We start from the raw sequence: 17,820 nt of genomic DNA on the forward strand, positions 1-17,820 counted from the left end.
TGCTGTTGTTAGCATCAGCTGTGACAGCCCTACAGAGGCAAGCGTGGTGCAGAAAAAACCCAAAGGTAAATATAATGATTTTGAATTCCAAAAATTAGCCAAAAAGCACATTATATGCTAAGTTATCAACAATGCAGTTACATCAGTAGTTACATCAGTAAAAGTAGTTTGATATGAAAGTGTATATATTGCATATATTGCTCCCCCTCCCCCCTTGTTTTAAAGGTGGCTTCCAGAATTCCACAACATTTTACTTGTCTCCTGCAGTCAGTTTGCAGCTCTTCCCCTCTGGACACATCTACAGGAAAACGCTGATGGGACTCCTGCAGAGAGAAAGGCTGCAGAACAAACTGCAGATCAGTAAACTGACTTTAAGAGCTTGAAATCAAGCCACAGTTGCAGGGACGTTTATTTTAATGGGTACCAATTTCAGCTGGAGAGGACCATTCAAGGTGTAAAATCCTGCCGACAGACCCTGGCTTTCCAAGCAGGATCCAAAGCCTTGGTCACCCTGAAACTGCTCCTAGATGACTAAAGGGCAGAAGTGCATGGGAATAGCCTTGGGGAATCTTGGACTATTATTCTGGTCCTCTGCACGGGGCCACCACTGGGTTCTGCCTTCTCTCTGCATCTCATTTTGAAAAGCACCTAAACCGTTTGGGGGCAGGATACCCCGAAGGCACCTGCCTCCTGTACCCTGACCCTCGGGTCATCCACAGAGTCTCCTTGGCAAGCCCTGTGGTCTTTCCCACTTTTGTGGCATACCTTCGCCCAGGACATGGCTCTTTTCCCCCTCTCCACACCGCAGAGCAGCTTGGCTTCCTGCAGAACTCAGACAAAGGCTGTCCATGACTAGCACCCACAGAGGAGTCAGCAAAGGGCTCTGCTGGGAGGGGGCCTCAATCCAGCTGCAGGATCTTGTCTGGCAGAATCTTTGCTGTGCCCCCTCCCTCCCTTCCTGTGACTCCTGGTCTGGCTCTTCCTTAGGCTTCTAAGGGCACAACAGCGGATGCAGCTCGTAGGACGCTCCAAACCAAATGTATGAAACACACCCAATCAGCAGGACAAAGAGGACACTGTTGGGAGGAATGCTTGGTTCTGAGCTCCTGCCTCCCTGCCGGCAACTTCTCAGGGGAGATCTCAGGGGAGAACCAACCCAGACCCATCCCACAAGGCTCAGCAGAGCTGCAGCAGCCCTCGCAGGCCGCTCTCTGAACTGCCTGGCCAGGCTCAGTGCGTGGGGCTCTTCTGCAGCCTTCACATCCCACCGTGGCCCTGCCCTCTCAGGCTCCAGTGGAAGGGAGTCAACGCAAGATACCAGGCCGGCCAGCCTGCCCTTCTTCCATTGAGCCACGAAGAAAACGGCCAAGGCAAAACTATGTGAAAAGCAAAATCCTCCCGCAGATGAGAGCGTGCCCTCAACAATTCAGACTGGGGAATTGGCTACCCACCCCCAGTGATCAGGGGAAGCAGTTTAGAACCAGACCCATCTCAATTCCCATGAAAAACAATGCAGACCTCTCCAGCTCCTGGCCAGGCAGGCCCTTCAGACATGAACACGGGACCCTTTGTCCACCATGGGAGGAGTCTGTGGCTTGCCGGAATCTTTCCCATCAGGAGCCATTTCTCCACACCTGCCATCGAAATGTTTTCACGGGAGAGGCTGAGATGTGAACCCAGGGTCTTCTCCGTGCAAGGCACATCCTCTACGCACAGAACTACAGTCCCGCACTTTGAGATGCGAGAGAGGGAGCTGGAGAATTTAAGGAAATGAGATGGGGCTGCTCTCTCTCTCTCTCTCTCTGCAGAGATCCTCGTCTGAATAAAGGGAGACCCCGTCTTGTTTTAACACATATCAACACCATCATGATCAGCAGGCAGCAGTTTGAGCTGGGCAGGAAGTGGACTGCTATGTTTCGTTCCTGAGTGGGGATGCGCCAGGCCCGAGTAACATTCCAGAACTGCAAAACTGGCACACAGAGAGACCACTCACCTGGCCCATGGCCCTTCCTTGCGTTCAGGCCCTCCCAAGACTCGGAGGCGTTCTCCTCGGGATGACTCTCTGCTGCTGCGTCTGGCTCCTCTCTCCCTAGAGCTTCTGGTGTGTCGTCTTCTTCGCAGAGGACAGTTCTTGTGATCTCCTCTCCTTCCAAGTCTCCCTGGAGAGCAGGGAGGGCACCCGGGAGCGGGGAAGGGGTAGGAGGAGGGCTGGCAGCAACGGAGAGGGGAGGGCTGGGAGGCGGAGAGGGAGGAGCAGGAAGAACTGCAGGGGCTGAAGGTGCAGGCACGCTTTCCACTTCGGCCTGAGCAGCTTCCGGGGCTTCCGGCTCCACCATCGGGGGAGCTCCCTCCTGGGAGCTCCCTCCTGTGGCTCCCTCTTGCTCTACAACACCATCAGTCACAGTCACCCGATCGCTGACTCCATTAAGTTCGTTCGTTAGACTGGTGCAAGCAGTTACGTGGCTCTCACTCAGGACCACTCGTCTGGGCTCTCTGCAGATGTCTGTGCTGCTCTCCTCTGCAGGGGGACTGGCAGGTGTTTCCCCACAGGGGGCTGCCCCGAGAAGAAGTGTGGCTTCCACTTTGGAGGAAGCAAGTTCACATTGGTCCTCAAAGTCTGCTGCAAACGAAGGTTTACCAGGTGCAGAAGCAGCCAGTACTGCGACTGGGGAGGGCAAAGCAGCCAGAGGAGGCTCTGGGGAGGTCTCTGGGGAGGCAGGGCTCTCGTCTGCCAGGCCTGCTGGGTCTTTTCTCTCTCCACTAGGTTCTGGTCTGAGGGCAGGGGAAGGAGATTTTAATACTGGATCTGCTTTAGGCTTCTCTTCTGGGGAAAAGGAAAAACGGAGAATTAAAAGGAATGTTGGCTCATCAGATCAGACCAAACTCTGGCCTCTCTCCCGAGCACACTTTGTGATTCATTCAAACAGGAAGTCTTACAGAAAGGGGCAGACCCACTCACCTTCCAGGCTGGAAGTAAGGACCATCTTTTGGTACTTTTCAGCCTTAGCATGGAGACTCGGGGGAAACCTTCTGGCCTGGGACACAGCCACATTTTCTTAACACCCAGTTGGGAATAACAAAGGAATTTCACAAGAGACACATTTCTGTGTCATCTGCGCCGCCCGCCCCCCCTCTCGGCCCACGGTTGTGTAGAAATCTATCATTTGGCAGCAACACTTTAAAGACAGGCTTGTAAATCTGTACTCATCTGGGGAAAACAAAAATTCTCCCCTGGGGACAAACTTGTCAAAAGCCAGTTCCCGGTCTTCTGGGGGTAAGGGAGCTGTGATTTTGGTCAGGTAATTTGTAAGACAAATTCAAAGATGAACAAAAGGGACACCTGGCTGTCACAAGGACAAGTTGAGATGGGAGTCTCTGGCTTCCTGCTCAACATTCCAGATGAGAAAAAGAATCAAAGTGGACTTCAGAGGTGTGATGTACATGTGCGGATGACCCAGCAGCTGAAGAGGAGTCCTCTCCCCCTCCCCCCCAACCATACCACATGCCTCTAGGAAAAAGCTGCCTCTTTCCTCCCCAGCCAGCAGGCTCCCACCCATTCCTGCCACCTGGCCAGAGGACAGGGCAACTGCTGGCAGCAGGGAGGCACAGCCGCCGCACTGACATGTTCCCGCAGCGATTCTACTCCAGTGAGGCACGGGCAAGAGGGAGCTCAGCAAGCAGGTGGTACCCCGGCCAGGTGGTACCCGGGCACTTTCATGGGCACAACAACTTTGGGGGCTTGCTTGGAAACGGCACCAACTGCCTCTGCCTCCAACAACGTGGCTTTGGTAACCTTTTCCAGGAGGGCATCTTTCAAAGGAAAGAAGAATACTTCAGAAGGGCCGACTCGCCAGCAGGGACAGGGGGAGTCATTCACATACGGGCACTCTCAGCCGTGGCTCCCACCTGGTGGAAGAGCCTGCTTGAGGAGGTCAGGAAAACTCTCGTCCTCTAACTGCTACCCAGAAGGTGCACAATGGAATTGTTCAGGGGACATTCTTGCCAGGGGCTGTAAGGCAGTTTGATGCTTGTGACAATGAATCTGTTTTTACTGCTCTGAGACCATCTTATGAGCCTGTTTGCCAAGTTTGCAATTCAGCTTTGTGTAGAGATGTGGAGGCTAAGGGAGGGGGAAGCTGGGAAATAAACGCTTTCCCCTTCTAAATTTCAGTTTTCTGCTAATGGAAATATTGGGAAACTTTTGGGACCAAAGCACTGGAGGAAAAAAACTCATGTGAAAAATTCCCATCATTTTCCTTCCCCTTTTGGAATGACTGAAATGAAATACAAGACTCTACTCATAAATGTATAGCATGAAAAATTTTATGTACAGTATTAAGCACAATTCCTATGTATATTGTAAACATATGCAGCATGCTTGAAAAAAAACTTTAAACTTGCAATTCTTCTTACAGAAAAAGATCAATCAATACACCAAACAGGACAACTTTATTCGCTAAGTTAAGAATGATGGATTTTATCTTGTTCAATCAGATTCCCTAGGCCCCATACTCTCAAAATGCTGGCTGAAGCAGAAGCCAGCACAGAGATGGGCTGCGGGGCCCTCCCACCTGCAATAGCACGGTGGCCCACTGGCCAGCCCAAGGACCACCCATCCCTGCATGGGACAGCTGGAGAAGGGCTAGCTCAGCAGCAGAACAGTGGTGACCCCACCAACCATCATGTGCTCTTTGACAGAGCTAGAAGCACAGCCCCCCAGACAGGCCCCCTTCTCTCCCCACCCCCCCAGCCATGCATTACTGCCTGTGCAGGAGGTGGCCACAGAGAAGTGTGCTTCAACCCACCAAGAATTAGTTCTTCACTGCTCCTGGGGTTCACGCTGGAGAAGGAAAAGAGGGATAATGCCCACATAATGCTCACACAACCATCTTGCAAGGCGAGAGACCACAGCCTGCCTAAATCCCCTTTTGCGGCCACGCCAACACCAGAAGGGCAAGGGGGTTGGGGGCGGGGGGGTCATGGCTACGCTTGCCTTCTGAAGAGCAGGACGGAGGAGATGGACACCAAAGTCCAGGCACCAACCTTGCTTCAGGTCGCCAGCTGCAGTGACGGGGATGCTGCCAACAAGAGGAGAGGTATCTGCAGTCCCGTAGGCCGTGAGGCTGTGCTCTGGGACCTGGCTGGACAGCTGCTGCCGGGATGGGAAGGACAGAAAAGGGTGGTGATGAGAAGCCAAGCACAACAACTATCAACGTGCAATGCAAGCAAGTGGGTGGGGGTGGGGGAGCAAATGGGGAGGGGGGAGGAACACTCCAAGAAAACATGGCAGGGAGGGAGGCAGCAAAGCAGGAGTGGCAAAAAAGGACAATGCAGCACGACTTCTTTAAGCCCAACAGCCAGACATGACCCCCACTCTCAAGCTCCCCCCACCCCCGCTCCAAAGCTAAACCCTCAAGAAGCCATGGATTCCATCCATGCCAGCGATTGAAAGCCTCCCCCATTCTGAAGAGGAAAAAGAAAGTGCACGGGTCTAAGGCTGAGCACAGGACGCACGCCGTCTGAATGCAGCTGTGCACTAGCTGCTTACTAGTGGTGGAGGGGGAAGAGCACAGGAGCCCCCCAGCCCTGCCAAGTTATTAAATGCACACACTGTGCGTCAAGGCACTGCTGAAGATCTTCTCAAAGCAATCTGCCCAGCCACAAAGCCACGGACTGCCACTAGGCTCCCTTTTGTCTTCTTTTGGGGGATGGGGGTGGGTCGGAGGTTGAACCAGCAAGAGAACCGGCCCCACACCTGAAGAGGGCAGCTGATACCCAGTGTTGTTACCTGTGGGGGAGTGGGTGTCGATGTGGGCCGAACAGTCGGAGGTGTAGGGTTTCTGCTACCTCCGCCAGACATAATTTCTTCTGTTATGTCTTTGCCCCCTTGGTTTGGGTCCCGGATGCGAATCTGCGGAAAGCAAAACAAAGCACCTGAAGCTTTGACAACTGGGTTTCCTCAGCCTGGGCTACAACTTGTTTTGGCCCAACCTGAGGCCGCAACACGTAACTGCAGTCCAGGAGCCCAGCTTTTTAGGTGCCAGTGGCCACTGCACAGGTCATCTGCAGCACCACAAGGTCATCGAGGTTTTACAACACGCGAGAGAACAGATCCTCGTCCAGTTTCCCGTGACTCCCCTTCCACATGCAGACCTCACCACTAGGCTCTCTTACCGTTTTCTTCTCCCGCTTGGTGGGTGGGAGGGGCTGCTGTTGCTGCTGCTGCTGCTGCGTAGGCACTATGATGGGTGCTGACTGATACACCGGCTGACTTGGATAGAAAGGTGCTCCTGCAAAGCAAAGGCGCATTCAGCCCTTTCGGATCCTCCGCTGCTTCTGTGCAGACGACTCACTCACAGGCGCCAAGTCTCGGGCCCTGCCCAGCAAGCCAAGCGGCATCTGTGCAGCCCGCCTTTGACTGAAGGAGGACCTCCACAGAGCCCACCTTGAATAAACATTTGCCCGCTGTCCAAAGCACAGAGTGGCGAGGTGGCATGTGCCAGGGAGCCGTGAGCCAAGGAGCCCTCCCTCCATAATGCGCCTTCAGTCCCCTGCCAGGCGAGCACGGGGCTGCCTCCCCTCCAGCATACTTCATTTTTGCAGGATCACCACCCCTTGGGGACAGCTGAGCGCACAAGGCATACGGATGCCCCCGGTCCTTTCCAGCCCTAGGACTGGGACTGCTGTCAGCAGTCAATGGGGAAAGTGTGGCTCTGCATGATGCAGGCCTCTAGGCAGGGCTGCTCACGTGCTCTGATTCTGCAGGGGAGTGTGAGAACCCACAGAATGCAGCGTGGTCCTGAGTTCCCCTATGGCCGATGCCTGAAAGGAGAGACTTCAGGCAACAGGCAGGACCAGGATCCCGGTGCAAGATTCCCTGCGGCTGCCACGCCTTCCTACGACAGGCACAGCAAGCCAGGCAGAGGCAAATGGCAGCAAGAGCAGAAGTCTGCCAATCCCTTCGGTGGATGCAGAACTTCCCTGGCAGATAAGAATATGAATCAGAACGTTTAAGTCTGGCTCGGAGCACCCTCAGCTCTAGAAGGCAGCTAAACAGTCCTCACCACAGGCTGAACAAGGGGGGGTTCTAGCCACGACACTCTCCTTACCGTAGGCATTGGGAAACTCTCCAGGCCCCGGTCCTGGATAAAACGGGCCCGGCCCTGGTGGCTGCACAGGGTACTGTTGCGGAGGCCCCACGTAGGGAGGGCCGCTGTGACGATACTGTGGAAGAAGCAGCATGAGCAGTTGAGAGGGGGGTGCCGGTCACCGACGGCAGGCCGGCCAGAAAGACCCCACCCCTTAATGCAGGAGGCCCAGATGGCATTTGGGTGGTCTCCTCAGAAAAACACCCCCAGCAACAGCAGGATCAGCCCTACGCAATCAAGGAGAGGCATGCCTCTGGGGCAGGGGGCTCCCCCAGGTTCACCTGCATGAAGCCCCCTGGTGGCACACCAGACATCTGGCCTCTTGGTCTGCTCTGACTGGCAGCGGCTCCCCGGCAGAGAAGGATCTTGCCCACGGCCTACTTCCTACTGGGCCCTTTTAACCGGAGGGACTGAAACAGAGACCTCTGGCATGCCAAAAAGAGGCTCTGTCAGGCACGCGCAAGCGCACACACACACCCTGGGCTCAACAGCCAAGAGGTGAGCAGTCACTCGTGCTGCCCAGGTGAGGCTCAGGGGGCTTGCCATTCAGGGGAAGGAAGGAACGGACACAGTTCAAAATTCGTCTCCCGCCCGAGATGGACTTTTGTTTAATCTGTGCTTGTTGACATCAAGGAGCTCTAAAACCATTTTACTGACAATTCAGAGCAATGCTCTTCCAGTGAGCAAAGAATGAGTGGTCTTTCACAACCCGCTGCCTCACACACACAAAACCTTTTCCTACCAAACCCCCAGCCCCCCAGCTTCCACTGCTCAGGTACAGTCTTGGGCGGCTCCTCACCTGTGGGATACAGTACTGGGGGCCTTGAGGCATCGGATAGGGCATTGGCAGGTGGTTCACCATCATGATGTGCTGATTGGTTTGATAGACAGCTGCTGGCGTTTGTGCCCCAGGACGAAGGGAAGGGTTGCTGTTCTGAAGGGTTGCTCTAGGAGGCTGTATTGGAGGTCGCTGGAAAAACTGGGGGGTGGGGGAAGCAGAAGCATGGAAGTCTGGGAAAAAAACCCCAAGTTCTTGTTTCTTTCTCACCCCCACCCCCGCATTGCCACGCTCAAGGGTCTTTGCTCTCAATTTGTCTGATGCAAATACTGGGACATTTTGGGAAGCAACGAAACAAGCTCCAATGAACTTAACCTAAGAGCCTCAGAGCCCTGCTGGATGAGAGCATTGGTGCATCTAGTCCAGCATCCTGCCCCCCCACACAACAGGGCAGAGGAGTCGCGGCCATCCCCAGGTGCCACCTCCGAGAACTGCCTCTGAACGTGAAGACTCCCTTAAATTGCCGCAGTGGCACAGGAGGCACTCAGGCATTTTCTCTTTTGGAATGAATGGAACAGTTTTCAAGGAAAGTCATACTAGCTTAAATGGTATAGTACAGGGGTCTTCAAACTATGGCCCCCCAGATGTTCATGAACTACAGTTCCCATCAGCCCTGCCACTTAGCCATGCTGGCAGGGGCTGATGGGAATTGTAGTCCATGAACATCTGGAGGGCCATAGTTTGAAGACCCCTGGTATAGTAGAAATATTTGTTTTAACTACAATCTATAAAATGAGATCCTGCTAATTCCAATTAGAAATGTGATGGCTGGGTGGGGGGGATCCATGACAAAAGATCCCCCTCCCCCCTCCATCGTTCCCACTTAGGGAAGAATTTTTTTAAAAACCGTTTTGGAATGAGTGACGTGCTTCCCCAAGAGAATCGATCACACAGCATAGAAGTACTGGAGAGGATCTGCAGCTCTATCATGCCCGGTGACTGTGAGATGACGGCTGTGGAAAAATGCTACCTTTTATTTATTACACATGTTTTCTAATTTCAACTAATTTCCTACTTCTCAGGCAGTAAAAATTAGTATACATGCACTAAAGTAGAACAGAGTGCAGCAGTTTGCACCTCCCTCTCTAGTACTGGGTGTGTTTGGAGTTTTGCTTGTAGAAAACTGGGGTTCTTGTGCCAAATGATGCAATTGTAGGTGCCAAGTTACAGATACACTTAGAGCAGTAACATAACTCTAGATTGTTGGATGTGGTCGTCTTTTGCATATATTTCCCCCTTTCCCCATGTTTTATTATTTTCCCTATGGCTTCAAAATTTCCAGAAATGCTGCCTCTCAAGGAAGGGGGCATTATGCAGTAACCTGCGGAACAGCAGCTGCCCCTTTGGCCCACGTGCCCCGATGCTTTGAGCTGCCATAGCCAGGAGGAGAGCACATCGAAATACCTTGATGGGAAAGCAAAAGTCGCCTCTGCAGTTTTGGCAAGAGAAAGCAGCAGAATGTCTAGCTTGGGCATCCCCGGACCTCCCTTTCTTGGCCATGCTCAATTTGAAGGAAACCTACTAATCCCCAGTTCTTTTAAAAAAGGACTGGGCCCCCCGCTGAAGCCTCCCAGCCTGGCCCCACCCAGTGCTGTGCTCCTCAGGTGCCTCCTGGTAGCCGCCCCCACCTGAACCTCCAGGGTGCAAGAGAGAGCATCGTGCATTAACACAGCCCACAGCCCATGACGGTAATCGAGAGACAGGCCATGCAGAACCAGTAGTGAAAGTTACCTGGATGGGTCTGAATCCTCCCTTCAAGAACGAAGCAAGAAAGCAGCAGGAAATAGAAAGAAAGCCAGTGGAAGAGCTGACAGGTCAACAAGAGGAGGGGGTGGGAGGCTGCATGCACCCTGACGCCCTCCTGACTAGTACTCTCCGCCGAGGCCGGCTGGGGCTTTCCTGGGGCTCTCCAAAACCCCACACGAGTGTTCAAAAACAGAGCGCCGGCCTTGGAACTGGGCCCTTGAACAGCCCTGCTGAAACTCCTCTTCTCCCCCTCCCCTCAAGGAAGCCAAGAACACCAGCCCCAGAGTTGCCTCCAACTTTCCTCACATGTCCTAGGACCCAGCAGGAAGGGGACGGCAGAAGGAGGCGGGCTGGGCTGAGGGAGAGGCCTGCTCTGGGGCTGCCGGGGAGAAGAGGGCAGGTTGGATCAACAATGCCGAAGGAGGCCTCTGCCCTGCATCTGGGCAGTGGTGGCAGCGCTGGGCACAAGGGGAAAACTGCCACCAGACTTGCTGGCTGGCTGCTCCTAATCCAGACTTCCAGGAGGCCTCCTCTCTGCAGCAGGCATTTGGCCTTCTGCGCCAGGGAACCCACTAGGAGCTTGGGGAGGCCAGCGCAGTGGCCCCAGACTATGTTCCAAGCAAGCCACAGCTAAAATGCATTTGGAGGCGGGCAAGCCTTCCACGTCTTTTTCATTTTTCAGCAACCTGCCCCTCAGCTGTTGTGAGGATAAGTGAGAGATGCAAAACAAATACGAAGAGTTACAGCTGGAATGGCAATGGATAGACAGAGAGGATTCTAGCATGATTTAGAAGCTCCTTGGAGAGAAACTCAGCCATATAGCAGAAGGGAGTGCTGTGACAGGAACATTGTGGTGGAAGGCACAGCGGGACCGGGGGGGGTGGGGGTGGGAGAGGCAGCTCTGCCTCCAGTAGATCTCCCACTTCCTCTCCCTCGTGGGAAAACAGGGTCCGGTTGTGCCTTGCGTGGCCTCGTGAACCAAAGTTTCTTCAGACACCACGGCAGCACAGTGGAGGACACAGTGTACATGGACTGCTCTCCTCAAGGACGACAACAACAACATCACACTTCTGTTCCTTGGAAAGGGCGCAGCCAATCCCCCATCCAATCCCAGAAGAAAGGCTGTAAACTGCCAAAGCCTACCTGACCCTGCTGCACAAGGTCAAAAAGCTGACATTTACCCTGGTCCCGGTCTGGCCCACTGAGAGCTTACAGCAGAGACCACGCGGATGATGACAATGGCCTGTGTGAACGGGTGGCTTTGGACTTCCTGAGCCCAAGCAAGGCTCAAATACTGTGTGCCTTCAAAAAAGAAGTCCTGAAATACCTGAAATATTGTGTCATTACACAGCAAGTGCCTTGATAGAAAACTAAGAAAACTGCTTCCCCTGGAGAGGCATCTCAAGACACGGCTGACAAAAAGCAAAGGCCCAAACCTTGCCCTGCAGGCTGGATCAGCTGCCACAAGCTGCACCATGAGGAGAAACACAGCAAGGCAGATGGGGCCGGGGAGGGGTGTGTGTGTGTCAGAGGGCTGGCAGGGCAAGGAGAACAACAGCCCCCCCCCCCCCTCCCCAATCACAAGAAGGAGCACAGGCCCTCTTGGTCAGCCCCTTCTGGCTTCCAAGGCCTCCTTCCAAGGTGTGAAGCTGGGGCCTCTGCCTGCCTCCTTTGAGCCCACATCAGCCCACACATACTTTCTGTGCACAACAGAGCAACCAGCCCCTTGTTTGTGTAGCATGCCCTCCAGGCAGTCCTCCTTCCTCACACTGACTGGCTGGCTAAGGGGAGAAGGCAGAGACCTTCAGGGCTTTTCTCCACAGCAGACGTTCCAGAAGGCAGGTGGGGTGCCCTCGGAGAGTGCCACCGTGCCCCAAGAGGCCTGTCATTTGAGAGAACAAATGCCCAGTTGGATCAGACCCCACCCAGGGAAGGAAGCCTGGAGACACTCCCATTCTCCCTGAAAGCTTCTTTCAGCTGGTCATGTCATGGGAGATGTGGTTGACTTTTGAGGAATTAAATCCGTAAGAACGTGCATTGACTGTAATTCTCTGCCTAAGATTTTCTTCATGCTGAATGCTGACCTGTGCTCTTGGCATCTGGTCTCCCTCCTAGGTAACAGACAGCCTGTCATCTGTTTTGAGTGTAAAGGAGCTTGAGGGATGCCATTCCTAAGCGTCTTTGAAGAAGCACTCCCAAGAACAGAACCAGCTGGCGATAGGTTCTCTAGAGTCAGGTGCAAAGTACCCGGCTCAGAGTTCAGTTTGACTGCCCTGTCCCCTTCCCCTTGGGCAGGAGAGGTCTACTACTGCCCTCAATGCACAGAACTGACAGGGAGGCCAGGACAGGAAAGGTTAGGGGAGAAAGAGAGAGAGTCCTTCCTTCACTACCTCCTCCCTCCAAGGCTACAAAGCTGGGCTGATGAAGTCTTACGGGCACACACACGCCCATCAGGAAGAAGTCCCATTCTGGGCTTCAGGGTTTGCCTTTTAACCCCCTGCTGGAGAAGACAGAAAATCAGACGGAAGAATTCTTGCCCAGTGGGTTTCTAAAATAATGAATCTGATTGATATTGAGACCACACCTGCTGAGCCAGAACTGCAGCAAGTCCCCATTTAAGCAGGAATGTTTCAACTTCCCATACGAATAGCTCCCACCTTTGGAAAATGTTTTTCCTCCCCCACAAAGTGAAGATTTTGCACACACACCCCAACTGTCACATGAACCTGCCTTCTACTAAATGGGACCCCTGGTCCACCAAGGTCTGTTTTGTCTCCTTGGGACTGGCACGGTCCTCCTCTAACTCCAGGACCTCCGGTCTCATCACCTGTGCCCTTCAGCTGGACATGCCACTAGGGACCGAGCCTGGGACTCTACCACTGAGCTTTGGCCCCTTCTGCTTCACTGCCCTTCCCTACGGGGCAGCCCACAGACCTTTCCTCAAAACTCTATGTCACCCGTTTGTGCGCAAATGTTTCTGCTAATCAACATGGGGGGGGGTTGAAGGGTCAACTGGACACTCCTTTGTTCACTGTGTGCATGCAGCTCTGCAGAAGATGGCAGACCAATGACGCAGGGACGGGTGGACAAGGACTCTGGGCAATTCACTCTCCCAGAAGAGCAGCCCCCACCTGCCACCCCACTGGCTCAAGCACATCAGTCACACGACTGACCCCAAGCAGCTTCGGACACTGAAATGACAGGATGCCCCCTTGAAAGCGGTGCTGACAAGAGTTCCTGTTGCCTTGAGCCACTCAAAGAGGGAAGAGGGCCCAGGCATGATGCCCCCTTCCCGTGGGAGCCAGAGAAGCCTGGGCTCCTGACACAGCCTTGCACTTTGGTGCTTCAAACCATGGAGGAAATTCAGTGTGGTGCTGTGCCCCTGCAGCCCGGAGCCAGGACACCACAACAGCTGGGCTTTATCTCCTCCCCGTGTCGTAAATGGGCTTAAAAGCCAGTTCCAAGTCCAGCCTTGTGCAGCCAGCCACCAAAGCCAGCTCACTCACAGCCAGCCATGGCCATCCCAGTGGAAAGGGCAAAACCACACCAGCCCGCTCTGCATTCTTCCACTGCTTGCCTCCCCCCAGCCCCAGCCCCACCGTCTGTGCCTGACACCGGTGCTTCTTGTGAAAACTCGTTCACCACTGCAGTGGCCAACGTGCCATCCTGCCTCAACCTCACCGCTTCAGATCATTTAGACCACTATCATCACCACCACACGCTAAGGGATCATGGAGGGATAGGGGGAGAAACGGGCTATGTAAGGCTCCTTCACTTCCTCTGGTGAGTTCAGAGGCAGAAGGGCACCACCCTGCTCCGAAACACAGCTTAACCTCAACTACCCTAGGACAGGTGTTGCACTGGGAATTACGCATGTATCTCGCGAAGTGCAAACACAAACATTTGACCACACGTGGAGAGCGGCTGTGCAAAGAACTTGAGAATGACCGGACCTCTTGGTCCTGCCCCAGAGGCCAGCTACAGGAGATCAGAATGCCCAATGCCACTAACCAGATTGCCTCTTGCTCCATTCACCAGTTCTTTCCCATAATCACACATCAACCGGACAGGAAAAACTGATGTCCTCGGAGCACTCCATGATCCAGAGGGCCACAGGCAACCTTGAAGACCCCAGAGGATTCCCCAACTACCTGCACAAGCTGAGCTCTGGGAGCACCCCACCCCACCAGGGGTCTGCTGAGTGATGTGGAGCCGTGGCTGCAAAGGCATAGGCTGAAGGGGGCACCTCCTCGTGCCTCGAAGCAAAAGGCATCAAGGTCTGATCTGACCAAGACGGAGCCCTTCTGGGGCAAGCCCACCCACCATCAGTCAGCGAAAGGGGCTGTTAAGAAATGCAACAGCATTAGGAGGAGTCAGGAGCTGGACCCTCCCTACAGCAACAGGGTTTGGCACCGTTGGAGGGCAGAGAGCAAGAAGCACAAGAGCATTCATAGAAGTTAGTTGACGGCCAGACAACCTCGCGGCTTCCCCAAACAAGTAGCAGCTAATGTGGAGGGGGGGTTGTTATTGGGGGGGTGAGGAGGGTACTGTACCTGGTGATGGGCAGGTCGAGGCCCCGCTGCAAACTGAGGAGAAGCGGGAGAAACAAAACACAAAAGGAAAGGCACAGAGAGTCAGAAACACCACAACAAAAGGCAAAAACATCACACTGTATGCGAAATAAACCCACAAGGAGAAAATAAAGCTACACATTCAAAGCTCTGCTGCAGGACAGCGACAGACAGATACTGAGATTCCTCGGGTGGACCCTGCACTGCTCCAAAGGCTGCTGCCCCACGGGTTGAGCTATCCAAAGGACATCCTGACACTGCTATGGGAAGGAAGCCTGAGGATCTTGCTTGCTGCTGGGCTGACTTGGGCCAGCCTCCCAGGGCATGTCTGCCCCCTCTCTCTCCCCACTGTTGCCTTTTGCAAAGCTAACCACCGTTGCTTGGGGTGTCAATGGCCCTTCTCACTTGCAGGCACCGCCACACCAGCGACTCCACATTACTTGTGAGCCCCCCACCCCCAGCAGCCCTTCTCCTGATTCACATGGAGAGCAGCTACAGGGACAGGCAGGCTGGGGTCTCTAACCAGACAATCTCTCTCTCTAACCTCACCAAACCATGCAGGAGCAAAGCGCCACCACGCAGTCCTGGTGCCTTCACTGAAGGCCTGCTATGAACAACAAAGCAATGCAGGAACTGAAAAGGAAGCACCCAGGAAACATATAAGCCACCTCAGCCATCTTCCAGCCACTGGTCACATTCTTCTGGAGGCATCTGCTCTAGCCCCACAGCAGCAAAAATGAACAGGGTGCTCTTGCAGAGCTGCCATCTTCCCCAAACATCAAAAGGTCCTTTGCATCCAGATCAAGTATGCAGGAAGGGACAGGACAGGCAGCCTCTCACAAGCAGCCCCAACCCAACTTGCTCCTGCTCCCCCAAAACATCCCAGGCCTAAGCCCCACATTTCCTGAAGCACAGCTGGACAAGACTCTTCTGAGCTATTTTCCCACCTGCCATTCCAGGGGTCCATTTAGTGATGGCTGCAAAGGCACAAGTTGAAGGGGGCACTTCCTCGTGCCTCGGAGCAAAAGGCATCAAGGTCTGATCTGACAAAGGCTGAGCACTGAAGGGGCAATCAAGCCTCCAGCTTATCCACCGCAAAACCCGGGAAAAGCTCCCCACAGACAAGAGAAGAGCTGCACGAGTGGAGAAAAGGTGTCTGCCCACCCAACCGCAAAAGGGCCAGTCTCATCACTATGTTCACACGGGCAGCAGCTCAGACGTCTGCGGCTTAATCAAATTAGGGAAATGCGACAGGTGTGAACCACTAGTAAGTTACATCAGTGAAAAATATCTAGCACTGTTCACATCTGTCATCACCACAGGCTATAGGCTGCCTAGTTCCTACTAACAGCATCTTTCTCCCCATTCAGAACTGTAAGCAACAGAACAAACTGTAGTCCCGGCACGCTCCAATCGAAACCAGGTTTCTTTTGCCTTTCAGATGCAAAAAGGCTGAAACACCCACCCCCCACCGCAACTCTTCCTGCTCTCAAGCATTCCCTCACAGGGCTGGTGCAGGCTGACATACTGGCACATCTGTCGTGAGGATTCAAAATAGCTGCCGGCTCTGCTTTTCCCCAGTTCAGCAGTTCTGCTGCTCTGGCTTGGCTGCTCTGGATTCGGAATCGCCAGGCGTACAGCTGAGGCAGCTACAGTTGTATATCTAAGCTTCCCTCCCACAAGTTTTAAACTGTTATCGGTATTAATTATTTAAGTTAAATTATGCAGTTGGAGTTCTGTATTTTAAGTGTTACATGGATTATGGAAATGTTGGAAACCGCCCCAAGTCTGTATAGGGAGGGGCAGTATATAAACTTAGTGAAATAAAAATAAATAAAATAAACCAGGATTCAGAACTACAGAAAGGGGCAAATGAGATGCACAAAAGAATCAACAGGCAAAATGCAATGAGTTTGATCTGCAGCAAAACCCAAAAGCCCACCCATGTCTGGGAGCGGTGGTCGGGCTACGGCAACTGTCAGTGACCCCTAATGGCAGAAACAAGGAAGAGTGGCCCCTCTCCCCACCCTCTCCCCACCCCACCAAAACCTCCCCTCTGGAACACAGGGAAGGAAAATCAAAGCAAAGAAACTCGAGTCCAGAACAAAACACAGGAGCAGCTCCAAGCTGGCCATGTGTTCGTTTGTTCTGGGCTGGGGTGTGTGGATATGTGTGTGTGGGTGCATGAAATGTTGTGTAAGAAAGTTCTAGGTATGGGGCACCAAAAATTCATGAAATGAAATGGATGGTAGACACTGCAGGCAGGAGGGTACCTGCAAAAGAACTATTTATGAGCACACAAAAATAGCTGGCACCTAGAAGAAGAAGAGTTTGGATTTATACCCCCCTCCCCTTCTCTCCTTTAAGGAGACTCAAAGGGGCTTACAATCTCCTTTCCCTACCCCCCCCCAACAAACACCCTGTGAGGTGGGCAGGGCTGAGGGAGCTCCAAAGAGCTGTGACTCACCCAAGGTCACCCCGCTGGCATGTGTTGGAGTGCACAAGTGAATCTAGTTCAAAAGATAAGCCTCCACAGCTCGAGTGGCAGAGCGCAGAATCAGACCCAGTTCTCCAGATTAGAGTGCACCTGCTCTTAACCTCTACCCCTGCAGCTCCTCCTAGAAGGCAATTTTATCCAATCACTGGGAACATCCCTGCAATTCTGAGACTCTTCTGTTCCTTCCCAGTTAAACATGTGCCCCAAATCCAAACTGGGAAAGTTGCCAATCACCTCCAGTTTCTAATGTATTCTAGCAGCCCTGGCTCTATCCCAAAGGGTCCGATTCAGACCAGCACTGGCTTCCGTGCAGAAAGCAGAGCTCAGTGCTTTTCTGCAGATAAGTCAACAATGAGGAAGGAACCAAAAACCAAACGGGGACCGGAACTGTACAAGAGGAGTGTGTGCGGCCGTCTGCAAGGAGGAGTACAGTTTGTCACGTTGCTTACGATGCAGCATTTTATCCAGCCACCTCCTGCCAACCAAGGACCTGTAAATCCGACTCTGCTGCAAAACCTTCCTCTGCTTCCAGGGGTCTGTGCAATGGCGGGCTGTCGAGAAAACCAGACTAGAGAGGCAGCTCAAGGCGGAGCTCCACTAGCTCCACCCACACAGATTCCTCAGGCAGCACAGACTGGTGGCAGGAAAGGGCTCCCTCAGTCACTACCCGCTCACAGCCTATCAAAGGAAGTGGACATGGGGAGGGGACTCTTCAGCATAGAAAGAGTCAATGATGGTGGGCTGCAGGAAACACCTACCCACCCACAAAGGAGGAAACTCCAGAAGACCAAGCCAGGACGTGCATGGACAACAAAGGCTGCCCCCAGAGCATGCTCCTCAGAGCCAGACTTCCTCACGCACGCTGATCCCACAAAGTGGCAAAGAATTGACAGGCCACTGCTTCTGGAAGCAGGACAGTGCTCAGCCTGCAGGGATATCAGAGGAGACGGGGCACTCTCAGAGCAGGCCCACTCCGCAGGTTCCTCTGGAAAAGTCCACAAGGCAATGACACTGTCCGGC

At 53.5% G+C, this 17,820-nt stretch overlaps 1 protein-coding gene across 14 annotated transcripts in view; it reads right to left on the reverse strand.

Moving 5' to 3' along the window:
* EIF4G3 (eukaryotic translation initiation factor 4 gamma 3) overlaps nt 1-17,820 on the reverse strand; it is a 62,839-nt gene that overhangs the window by 21,600 nt on the left and 23,419 nt on the right. For 6 of the 14 annotated variants that reach the window (XM_048519168.1, XM_048519162.1, XM_048519167.1 and 3 more), the window contains 8 exons: nt 14,286-14,318; nt 9,718-9,738; nt 7,948-8,127; nt 7,110-7,224; nt 6,175-6,290; nt 5,789-5,911; nt 5,044-5,152; nt 1,994-2,824 (listed from right to left, as the gene is read on the reverse strand). In XM_048519168.1, the coding sequence (XP_048375125.1) occupies nt 1,994-2,824; nt 5,044-5,152; nt 5,789-5,911; nt 6,175-6,290; nt 7,110-7,224; nt 7,948-8,127; nt 9,718-9,738; nt 14,286-14,318 (1,528 nt within the window). The remainder of the gene's footprint in view (nt 1-1,993; nt 2,825-5,043; nt 5,153-5,788; nt 5,912-6,174; nt 6,291-7,109; nt 7,225-7,947; nt 8,128-9,717; nt 9,739-14,285; nt 14,319-17,820) is intronic. The other 8 variants (XM_048519169.1, XM_048519164.1, XM_048519172.1 and 5 more) reach the window with 4 other exon arrangements.

The sequence above is a fragment of the Sphaerodactylus townsendi genome, linkage group LG16 (genome assembly GCF_021028975.2).
Source record: "Sphaerodactylus townsendi isolate TG3544 linkage group LG16, MPM_Stown_v2.3, whole genome shotgun sequence".
NCBI classification, from domain to species: domain Eukaryota; kingdom Metazoa; phylum Chordata; class Lepidosauria; order Squamata; family Sphaerodactylidae; genus Sphaerodactylus; species Sphaerodactylus townsendi.